Source organism: Aspergillus undulatus (assembly GCF_047715775.1).
Source record: "Aspergillus undulatus strain CBS 261.88 unplaced genomic scaffold BDV17scaffold_95, whole genome shotgun sequence".
Classification (NCBI taxonomy): Eukaryota; Fungi; Ascomycota; class Eurotiomycetes; order Eurotiales; family Aspergillaceae; genus Aspergillus; species Aspergillus undulatus.
In genome coordinates this window covers 1-11,260 of record NW_027396699.1, presented here as the reverse complement: position 1 = coordinate 11,260, position 11,260 = coordinate 1, and the positions used below count along the sequence as shown (strand labels likewise).

The following is an 11,260-nucleotide window of genomic DNA, read 5'->3' as shown; positions in this document are numbered from 1 at the left end:
GATTGCTGTAGACAAATGTAATATATATATATATATAAATATATAAATATCAAAATTATATGTAAGGGAATAGGCACCCTAGACACACTTTTTTGTGACTACTCTAGTTTATACTGATGTGGCTCTATTGGGGAGCAACGCAATCAACGCCTAGACGGGCCCACGGCCTGTTTTATTGAGCAGAACCGCAACACATTCAAGTCTATATAGCGCTAGAAGCTGATCGCTACATTCAAACACTGCTTCCTTCGTCATTCTCTGCTGCTCTCGCTTTCGCCTCTGCCGCCTTCTTCTTGATATCAACCCAGCCCATGCCGAAGGAAGCTACAAATCCCAGTAGACACAGAGCCATGAGCAGATAAAAGACCTTGTCGACACTGTTGGAGAAGGCCAACAAGACACCTGCTAGTTCCGGACTCCCCTCGGGCACAAGGGCACGCACAGAGTCAGCGCTTGCTCCGGCAGCTTCAGCCGCTTCGACTGAAACCGAGGGCGCATGGACCTGAACTTGCTGAACCAACTGTTGAGTAAAGATGACTTCGCCGACAACGACAAAGACAGCTCCTGCAAAGTTTTGGCAGAAGATCATGAACGCGATTCCAATCGGGATCTTTTCTGGTGCAAGCAGGTTCTGGATAGCGATAATTCCCTACCAAGGTTAGTACAACCAAGATTAAACAGAATAAGGTCTCGTACCATCTGCATTCCAATACCGCGCCCACTTCCCAAGACAATCTGGTATCCAATCCATTTTGCCGTCGGCGTAGAAGGCGAAAACATGGTGACGATACCATTTCCAACTGCGCTAATGGCACTCCCCGCTGCAGCAAAAGGGAGATAGAACCCTAACTTCTGCACCAACCCTCCAGACACAATGACCGTGAGTAACTGGCTGAGAATACCCGGGAGAGTATTCACTCCACTCATCGCGGGCCCATATCCGCGGACACCCTGAAAGTAAATGGGCAGATACTGCGCGGCCACGAGGATAGACGCCACCAGCGTTCCTCCGTTGATTGCACTGGTCCAGACGATATGGTGACTGACCATTGAAGTAGGAATCATTGCTCGATCGCCCATGTATCGCTCCCAGCACCCAAACACGGTGATCGTGGCTGCCGCACCCACAAACAACCCAATAACCACCGAACTATCCCAAGCGTACTCGTTTCCTCCATAGTATAGACCCAACAAGGCCATGATAGCCGCGGGCGCAAACAGGCTGAACCCAATAAGATCGAGATCGGGAATTGTCTTGCGTACGAGGTCAAGCGAGAACGGTTCCTTTTTGGTGAGTTCAGGGACACGAAGAAACAAAAGAAGGAGTGCCACGACGCCGCCGACGGGCAGGTTGATATAGAAACACCATCGCCAGGTTGTATACTGCGTCAGAGCACCTCCGATCAATGGACCACAGACGATTCCGAGTTGAGAGACTGTCCGGTTAGCATAACTCGACAAAAGAGACAGGTACATACTCCCAAGATAGATTCCGGTATAGACAGGCCGCTTCTCCAAGGGCACCGCGCCCGCGATGATAGTCATTCCCCCATTGAGCAGACCTGAACTACCGATACCAGCGACCGCTCTGCCTCCGATGAGTGTAGACGAGGAGTTTGCGACACCGCAGATGAGAGAGCCGACTTCGAAGAGGAAGAAGAAGAAGAGGTATGTCCACTACGCACCTGTTAGCGACGTCATTGGGAGTTACTGCAGGAGCAAACCTTGGTATTGTATGAAGTGTATATTTTTCCCGACAGAGGCTGGAGTGCCGCACTGGACAGCTGGTAGGCCGCGGTATACCAACCGACATCATGGATCGAATGGAACTGACTTGTGATGTTGGGGATAGCCTAGAGCAGTTGATGAGGTTAAATCACTTGAGAGTAAGAATATAACATACCACACCAATGATAGACCCATCCAGCAGCATCAAAAACGCAGACAAGGTGACACTGGCCAAGATCCCAAACAGCTTGAGACCAGTGATACCCTGTGCCGGCGCCGCCTGGCCAGCTTCAGCCTCAGCTGGAGGATCCGCCGAAGGACTCTCCTCATCTCCGCGCTTCTCTGGAAGAACCCTCGCGGTGCTCCCCTGCTCATGCTGCGTCCAGGGCGAATGCGACGTCTCTTCAGTTCCCTGCGTCTCGCTAGTGTGAGGACGACTCCAAGTCTGCAGCGCGACCTCCTCGTTCATCTTGGCGACAGCAATACAGTACCGTTGACAGAGACGAAACGAGCGAGCTGGCGGGGGAAGATTGAAAAAGGCTTGTTCAGCAGAGATTCGAGTTCGGAGCAGGAAGCGTCAGTGAGGGCTGGCTTGCGCAGCTTGCGCAGCTTGCGGCCCCCAGCCAGCCAGCCGCGACGGCCAGACCAGTAAGAACACTACACCCTAACAAGCAAAAGGACTCCATTCTTGATCTGCACCGACACCTGGATTCTGAATAGCGCACAGGGAGGGACCGAAATTCCCGATCCGGCCAGCCAATCGGTCATTCTTGCTGGGCGATCGGCTCCATAGCCTGGGCCAATTGTCGAGTGGACGGAAAAAGAAAAGAAACATAAGCCAGCCAAGGAAAGCTTCTCAGGCGGTGCCAACGGTGCCGCTCTTGGGTTCATTCTTGGGCTCGGGGTTGCGCTTGAGCTTGAGCTTGGCTGTGCCTAGTCCACCTTGACAAAGCTTGTGTGAAGAAATCCTGTGGCTCGTTAGTTGGTCTCTCGCTTGAAGCTGAAACCAGCGGTGCACGCCTTTTGGGGCCAAATTGCCTGCGCTCGGACGGTCGGGCAGAGTCCGAGATTCTACCAAACGACGATACTGAAGCACGATTCTCTATAGTGCTTCAATTTACGGGGCCGAAGTCGAGTTGAGGTAGCTGGTTGGCGAGGTTTGCGGTTGTGGAAAGGGAGGGAGAGTTAGGGTTGAACTTGGAAGTGGTTCATTGCTCTATCTGATCGTGAATACATTACGAGGTACATATGAAATTCGTCATTCAGAAGCCCTGAATCCGCCGTATCTTCTCCTTCAACGATTCAATCACGCCCAAGCCCCCCTGCCCCTCACTCGCCCTCTCGGTCTCAACCTGCATCAGAGTGGAGAACAGCAATTGGCCGCTCTGCCCACTGAACAAGCCCGTCTGCTTCTCCTTGTTGGTGGAATTTCGCCTCAGCGAGACACAGCATTCGTCCGGGAGACCCAGCAGCATTTCAACCGGCCTCAGCTGGCTGGCCGTCACGCAATAGAGCAAGTGGCCCAGCAGCTCCAGTCGCGGCGGGACCGCGATGCCGCCTAGAAACAACTTTGGCGCCGACTGCAGGACGATATTGACGGCGCCCGGGTTGTGCGACGCTTGTTCAGTAAAGTGTGAGAAAATGGAATCATAGATGGAAATGGTCAACATGTGGCAAGAAAGAATGGTGAGGAGGTCGGCCATGCTGAGGCGAGGATGGATAGAGGAGGATGGACTGGAGGTCTTGGATGTACTGCTCCCCCCGTCGCCAGCGATAGGGGTCTGGACAGAACAAAGGAGCTGTGCAAACTCGGCAGAGGTTTTGGCGATTTTGGCCAGCGGGTTTGATTTGAGATCGCCCTCAGGGCTGGAAGCAGTATCACCTTGACATGATAACTGCATGACTTTGGTCATGTCCCATGGCATGGAGGTCAAGGTGTATAGCTGTTTGGAGAGCTCGCGTTGTAATTGCGAAAGATGGAGGCCGTGATCAAAGTTTACTGCAAGAGGTTGAGGAGCCAGCAGTTGCAACTGGTCATAGGGATCATCTTGAAGTGCTGGAATTGTATTGAAAAAGGCAGGCGAGGCCGTTTGAAGAGGATGTGTTGACACTGAAGACATGGAGTGCGTGGTGGCGACGCCGTCCATGGCGAACCCGGATTCGAAGCCAGAATCGACCGAGTTCCACGGCGCCGAACACAATTCATAATCGGTTTCTATCGATCCAAAGTTGAACCAGTCGTCGACATTCTCTAGCGACTGTGGGGGTATATCGACGGCGGGGAGAGGAGGGTTCGCATCGATGCAGGTCGTGGGAGGAGTCGGGTCAGGTTGTTGGCGAGGAGTATTCGTCGAATTGCGCGGGCGACCAGGACGCTTGGAGGAGCTAGTGATGCATTCCATCTGCGAGCGCACGCAGCGAATACAGAAATCGTTGGGATGGCCAGAGACACGCAGACATCGCAGCTTCTGCGTCCGGCAGCGATCGCAGGCGGCTCTCTTCTTGGGGGCTTGTGGTTCGGACATGTTGAATGACCCAGAATCAGACAACTCGCTGTAGCTGCAGATAGTAGTAGACAGCAGCGACAGGGCCCTGATATAGAATGGGGGCTATAGATTCGTCTTACAGCTCGCTCTCGCTTTCGTAAACCAACATTCCCGTGGCTTATACCAGTATCGCCCCCAGGAATATTTCCCCGAAGCAATAAAGTCTACAAGGAAGAACCCACCGACTCCACAAATAACACGCGAAGAAGCACAGCTGGAGCCCGGACCAAGAGAGCTTGTCAGCTCCAAGCAGTGCCACCTGCCGTGCAAAAGCCACACAATATCCAACCCCCCTACCGCCCCCAACAGATCGTCTGGATGACTCGTTTCGCATAACTTAATTTCACAAAAGGCTAGATCCCTTGAGAATTAGGCGGCTCTAGCCGTAGATCGCCAGGCGTAAGCAGTGCAGCACTAGCTTATACGAGGCGCTCCACAAGCCCACTCACTGTATAGCCTCCCCCGAGTCCCAATCGTCCCAATCCACCTGTCCAGGTTATACAGATCGTCCAGCACACGTGTAAATCGTCTTTTGATGTGCCGTAGTGCTTACTTCGACTTCTATATGTCCAGTTACTAACCATCTAGATACGCAGCGCTTGTTGCCTGTAGAGTGCGGCCGGCCCCCAATGCCCCAAATTCCCAACCGCGTCATTCACGCCAAACCAAACCAATCCTGATCCTTTGTTAATTTTCACGGTTCTTCAAGGGCCCAACGACCGTCGATATGCTGTGATAAAGACGCAAGGGACTCTCGACGGCGCGTGACGATTCCTTAGTGCCGCAGCCCTGTTCAGCCACTTTCGGCCGGGCTCCGTCCTTCGTTTGTCTCGCTTAGCGTGCTGCATGAGACCTCTAGACGAAGTAGCGTATTCATGGAATAGTTGTTCACCGATTAACTGATTTAGCTAGCTGATCAGTTGATTCTGTCCTCGCTACTTGAAACTCCTACCGGATAGCATGTATGAGCTACGGAGGTGACTAATGGTGTCGAATCCGGGTCAGGTGACCAAGGTAACTATGGGATGAATTGAATTGAAGGTGATGATCTTCTTAACTACAGTCTGTATAACGATTTAAATAGGTGGCCAGAGGCTTCATTAGATCCTGAATAGGAAGTGTCGTATTCCGTATCCTCCATCACTAGTTTGTTTCCTTCGTCGTCAATAGTGTATGCAGAAACCGAACGAGGCGCTGTACTATCAGCTTGGTTGGAGTAATTCCAAAAAATGAGACCCTCACCGCTGTCAGTATACAATTATCACGGGATTAATGCGAAGGGAAAGTCATTGAAGCGGTCAAATAATCTTTCAGTCGTATCACGTAAATCCATAGTACGTACAAGTGCCAGACTATATACAAAGGCCCGTCCATCTAGAATCTATAGATGGACCTTGATCAGCTTCCCAAGCTGAGCGAGCGACAGCGGCTTGACAAGATAGTCGTCAACGCCAGCCATCATAGCTTCCTTCTGCATAGCGGCTGAAGCAATCCCCGTTACAGCAAAGACCTTGACGGGCGATAAGGAGCGTTCTTGCTCAAACACTCGGATATGTCGCGTCGCTTCTATTCCGTCCATGACTGGCATGGATACATCTGCGACTGTCAGTATAGTCATAATAGCAAAGGTAAGGATAGCACTAACCCATGAGAATAATCTTGAATGCCTCCGGCGACTCTTTATACTTGTTGAGTGCTATTTGCCCATTCGTTGCAGTCCTGTATTGGTAGTCGAGCTTGGACATGAGCTTGGACAGGACCTTGATGTTGATCTCATTGTCGTCGACAATGAGCACATGCGAGCTGTCACTGCGCGCTGGGTCCACCAGGTTTGGGGTGACAGGGGTCGCTGAGACGGTCGTAGTAAGCGATAAATTGAGCACTGGCTGCTCCGCTGGCGCCGGTGCTGGGAACTGCGGTTTTGCTTCCAGAGCCGATTTGAGCACCTGCAATACTTTTCGTGGGGAGAATCTGGGATGGTCAGCTACAGTAACTGCCCATGGATGGTGAGACAAACGGTTGGTATAGGCGAGCGACCTGCGCTTCGCCGGTTGTATTCAATGTAGGCACCCCATCACACAGGCATACGAATCGCGTGTTTGTGAATTTGCGACGTAATGCCTCCTCGTCGTATATTTGCTTCAAGGCCGTCTCATCGATAACGACAATGTCGCCATGGGCCTGGTCCAATGATTCCGCGGACAAGACCTTCCATCCAGGCTGGTCTGAGATCAAGTTCGCAGAAAAGCTCTGCAGGCAAATCTTGCGCTTCGCCGCTGGACTTAGAGTTCCAGTCGGCTCTTCTGAAAGTTCAGGGTATGCACCGAGTCCGACCAGAGAAAACGTGGTTGTGGCAGTCACTTCTGACTGTTGTGTAATAAGCGCCGGCGCCGCCACGGGCTGAACAGGAATGTAGATATCAACCTGGGTTCCTACATCGATCTCACTCTTGACGTCAATAGAGCCCTTGAGGAAAGTGATCAGCTGTTTCACAATGCTGAGACCTAAACCAGCGCCTTCTGACAGAGCATCCTCCTGCGAGAATGGCGAGAAGAGCTTGTTCCTGAGAAAATCCTCCGACATGCCACGTCCGCTATCAGCAAAACGCAGGTGCGCAATAGGAGAATCTGAGCCATGCTGTGGTTTCAGAAGCGACGCAGAGACTTCGACGAAGCCGTTTTCGGTGTATTTGAGGGCGTTGCCCAAGATGTTCATGACGATCCGTCGCCATGCGCCAGTCATAGAAGTGACTCTCCACTGGTCCTGGTTCTCGAACCGGACGACAACCGACAGGTCGCCCTTATAAGTAGATATTGACTTTGGACTCGAAGTTGGGGTCGAGGCTATACTTGCATGGCGCATACCAGAAAACACACTGTGCACAGCTTCTTCAACGAGCAAGTCGAGATCAAACGAACTGACCAAGCTGGTGACGGACGATGCACCCTGATTCAGCGAGGTAAGGTTGTTGATCTTCGCAAAGTCGAGCAAGTGATTCATCGTATCTAGTAGCGTGATACCGCAAGTCTCGAGCGCCTTGACAGTCTCAAGCTGATCGGGCTGCAGCGTTGAAGTGGACAGCAGTTCTGCATTGGCCAGCATCCCATGCAACGGCGAGCGCAGTTCATGGCTGACCGACGAGATGAGGTCAAACTTGGACTTTTCCTTTTGCGACCAGTTCAACTGGGCAATCTCGGAGATGATCGAATCGCTAAAGACCTTGAAGTAATGGACTTCGTCGAGTCCGAGCGACCGCTCTTGCTCGCTGTCTCTTGTCCAAACAAATGTCCCAGCCAACCACTGTCCCTTGTTCCAGTCCCATAGTGGGATGAAGAGTAGTGACCGGGCCTGAGGGAAGAATTTCGCAAGTCGGATTTCCTGATCTGTAGAATCCTCGTCTGGATGCAGGATGCCACCCTGGGGAAACGCCGCAATCAATTCCCGAAGGAGAGAATCGGACATCGTCTACCGGCCGTCCTCGTTCACTGCTAGACCAAAGATGTCGCAGACAGTGTTGTCAGCTTGAGTAGGAGAATGAGTAGGAGAGTACGGCGACTGGCTGCGCGGCCTGGGATCCGCATTCTTGGGAAGAGGCTCCCAGTCGTGTAAACCTGTCCGTGGACGAACAATCCCCGAGTTGCACCAGCAAGCATCGACAAACATGACACCGTCGACATCCATCGCGTCTTTAACCAGAGAACTAGCGTGAGCAAAGACATTCGCGATGCGGCTGGTGAGCGGCACGCTATCTTTCGCTGTCAGAAGCGGAGTACTCATTGTACTTGACCTGCCAAGTGTGAAAGACGTCCCCTGAGGTGAATTTGTGCCGCAACCGGTCTTTTCCAATGGTGGGGATTCCATTGCTGATTCTCATCATCAATCAGCGAAACAAAGGATCGCATGCATCCGAATCGATAGACACCGAGCTGAGTGAGTGCCGTTAACGTGATATCGTTCGAGAGCTGCGCGATGTTCGTCTCGTTCTCGCCAGGTGTCGGAGTGGCAGTGGCGCTGGTAGAAGTTTCGGCGAAGCTCGACTGTCGAATCGAGTCGTAATACCTGCCATTGCAAATGCGACATTAGCATTCGAACATCTGAGCAGAAGGGCGCGCTTACTGTGTGTTGACGGAGGAGACAAACCTGGACACCTCCCGGAGTCGCTGCTTCTCAGCATCAACCAGGGGCGGTAGATACTCCCCCATCCCTATTGCTGTCTCGCCGGCAGCGCTCATGTCGACCAGTGGGCGATGGATTCCAGGAGCGCCGCACGTGCGGAGACAGTCGTAGTCAGTCAGGGCCGAGACGAAGATAAAAGGGATGAAGCAAAACCTGTTAAGCGTGCAGAAGCCTGGCCAGGGGCGAAGCTCCACCGTGACCAAGTCCTGCGGACAACTGATGATGAGCAATGACGGTAAGGCCCGTTGCGAGTTGGCCAGATGAACCAATTATATTTTTATTTTTTTCAGACATGCTGGGCTTCTGTTGCCGCAAATTACAGTCGCCACTCCGTCTTTCAGATAGCCAGCCCTAAGTACGCTCACTCTGTGGGGACTCGAAATCATACTTGACTACCGATTGTACTCCACTGGACGGTGGCAAGAGATAGGCATTTGTAACTAATCAGATCTCACTCGATCTCATCTTCGGTGATCTCCGGCCAACAGCCACCGGACCCAAAATATATGACGGCACCTGCGAGTCAGGGTCTATGCCACCCAAGCCCACCAGCCCCCCAAGAATCAAGAACATGAAGATTATTCCAAAGTTCACTCTGCAAGCGAGCAACTGCCCCCTCCTATTCGACCCCCAAATTTCAAGCGATCAAGCTCGCGCTCTAACCGTAGTCCGCTGTCCCTTAGCCACGACCCCGGGGGCAGCGGTTGGCACTTGTCCCGAATGTACTCCACCGCCGCTCGGACATTGTACGCATAACTCAGAGGCAGGGTGTCCAGTTGCCGCGCTGAAAGGTGTTGGTGCGTTTCTGCGACATCGGCTACGATCTTGGTGACTGTGTCGAGTGCCGCGCGCGAGTTGCTTTCGGCCTCTTTTGGTCGGTCGAAGTTTCTGGTTGTAGGGCTGAGAATTCGCCGGTGAAGAAGAAACAAGGAGCTGCATCGTGAGCACAATCTCAAACCTGAGTTAGTTGGGGATGCGCGTACCGTACGGCGATGGAGATACCCAGGCAGTACATTGTCATTCCCTGAGCCTCTTGTATCGTCTCGCCAAGGAACATCTGGAGCGCTTTGTCCAGCTTTTCCAGCGTTGCCCATGGGCTTTCCTCTGGGGCCGATATCGCACTGAGCAATTGGTCCATCAAACAGGTGGCTCGCGCTGCTTGACGCCATCCATTGATCAAGGACGTCGAATGAAGACTGTCCGTTTGACAGCAGCCAAAAGAAGAGTCGCTGAAGTCATGTACGTCATTCGGGATCGCCGACAGCAAGGGCTGATCCATGATTGCGAGCTCAGAAAGGAAGAGTCTGGAAACGTCAAGTACTGGTGGACAGCATCGGGAATGGGACGTACCGTTCACAGATCGCGATCCCCCACAACGTGTTGGAGTGTTTCGCATCCGCATCATCGATCTCTGGGGAGGTTGGGGTCGGCAACGAGGACAGACTCCTCAAGCCTGCTGCATAGGCCATGCGGGCACTGCCCCCGATTGTGATAAATGCCCGCTCTGGCTCGCCTTGCGCGTACTCATACAGTGCCAGCAGTACTCCCGCTTGTATGAGGTTCAGAGTGGGCGTCCCTAGACATTGCGCTTGACTGTACAGTCCTTTTGTCGCAAAATATAGCGTAGCGGTGTCAATGCGTTTGTTCTCAGGCTGATTCAAGTGTAAAGCCATACACAGCAAAAGAATAGAAAAGTCCGCCCGAGGGTGCGACCCAAAGGATATGAGCTGACCGTGGAAGCGCTGTCGGGTGATAATCGGAAAATAGCAATGAACGCTCTCGAAGTATCGGACGCTCACTTCGTCCAGATATAGACCGGTCGGAGTGAGGATGCGCTGGGCTTCGCGGCAGACGATCCCCTCAGGGCTTGATGATGATGGGTTGTCTGTCAAGGACAATGCCCGACTGGGATACGGCACCAATCTGACTCTTTCTCCATCTTTCTGCTCTTGGTAGACGCACCTAATACCCTTTCTATGTGGTGTCAGCACTAGAATTAGATGGCTAGGGAATCATACTCAGCGCAGTAGCGACAACAGGGCAAGGCCTTGTCGCACTTTTTCTTGCGTGCTTTGCAATTTGTACACACTCTTGCCGCCATCACTGTGTAGGAATTATCATGGAATTTTGCCGAGGCTTGAACCTAGAGATTTCGTGGAGGTGAACGAGTCACGGCGATTAGAAATGGTGGCGGCCGACAATCCGACGCTCCACGCTGTACCAGACCATCTAGTGCTAGTTTTAGTGTGGTTACAGGTCAGCCGGGGCCTTAAAAACAGCTGGCTTGGGGTCGTTGTTGCTTGATAATGGGGTAGAACCCGGGTCAGGTGACCAAGGTGACTATGGGATGAATTAAATTGAAGGTGATGATCTTCTAACTACAGTCTGTTAACGATTTAAATAGGTGGCCAGAGGCCTCATTAGATCCTGAATAGGATGTGATGTATCCGATATCCTCCATCGCTTCGTCACTAGTGTATGCAGAAACCGAACTAGGTGGTTGCAGGTGACCAGGCCTCGTTTTTTCGGTCGCGCACCACAAAACTGCTTAATAATCGGCTTGGCGGTCACATGCATGTCACGCCACCTATTTTGCTACGAGGTAAGATTTCAGTCCACGGCACCTCTTTCAAGACGCTTACGAACACATCAACTTCATGATAGTAGCGCTTTCCAAAAATGTTAGTTAAGTACTTTAAAACTCCTTAATAATTATTATCTTAAGCCCTGTTTCTACTATAATCGCTCTTTTTATGCTCTAATCACTAATTTATTAGTTTAGAAGTAATACCTGTAATACCTCCGCAAAG

The 11,260-nt window shown here is 52.0% G+C and overlaps 4 protein-coding genes across 4 annotated transcripts; all 4 read right to left on the bottom strand.

Annotated features, from left to right (window-relative positions):
• Window positions 1-232: 232 nt before the first annotated feature.
• Window positions 233-2,197, bottom strand: BDV17DRAFT_296473 (MDR family MFS transporter; the record flags this gene model as incomplete). The annotated part of the gene is made up of 5 exons (XM_073763301.1): window positions 233-649; window positions 697-1,436; window positions 1,479-1,677; window positions 1,725-1,853; window positions 1,904-2,197. 5 exons carry the CDS (start codon window positions 2,195-2,197, stop codon window positions 233-235), a joined length of 1,779 nt encoding a protein of 592 aa, XP_073610135.1.
• Window positions 2,198-2,919: 722 nt separating this feature from the next.
• BDV17DRAFT_301882 (Zn(II)2Cys6 transcription factor domain-containing protein) lies at window positions 2,920-4,292 on the bottom strand. The gene has a single exon (XM_073764333.1). It carries the CDS (start codon window positions 4,251-4,253, stop codon window positions 2,991-2,993), a length of 1,263 nt encoding a protein of 420 aa, XP_073610134.1. The 5' UTR covers window positions 4,254-4,292; the 3' UTR covers window positions 2,920-2,990.
• A 1,363-nt stretch (window positions 4,293-5,655) lies between these two features.
• Window positions 5,656-8,506, bottom strand: BDV17DRAFT_296471 (hybrid sensor histidine kinase/response regulator; the record flags this gene model as incomplete). Its single annotated transcript, XM_073763300.1, has 6 exons — window positions 5,656-5,870; window positions 5,920-6,245; window positions 6,292-7,691; window positions 7,761-8,137; window positions 8,197-8,333; window positions 8,391-8,506. 6 exons carry the CDS (start codon window positions 8,504-8,506, stop codon window positions 5,656-5,658), a joined length of 2,571 nt encoding a protein of 856 aa, XP_073610133.1.
• A 255-nt stretch (window positions 8,507-8,761) lies between these two features.
• Window positions 8,762-10,791, bottom strand: BDV17DRAFT_277412 (uncharacterized protein). The gene is made up of 4 exons (XM_073759432.1): window positions 10,469-10,791; window positions 9,801-10,424; window positions 9,434-9,754; window positions 8,762-9,383 (listed from the first exon to the last, which is right to left on the bottom strand). Exons 1-4 carry the CDS (start codon window positions 10,549-10,551, stop codon window positions 9,041-9,043), a joined length of 1,371 nt encoding a protein of 456 aa, XP_073610132.1. The 5' UTR covers window positions 10,552-10,791; the 3' UTR covers window positions 8,762-9,040.
• Window positions 10,792-11,260: the final 469 nt, after the last annotated feature.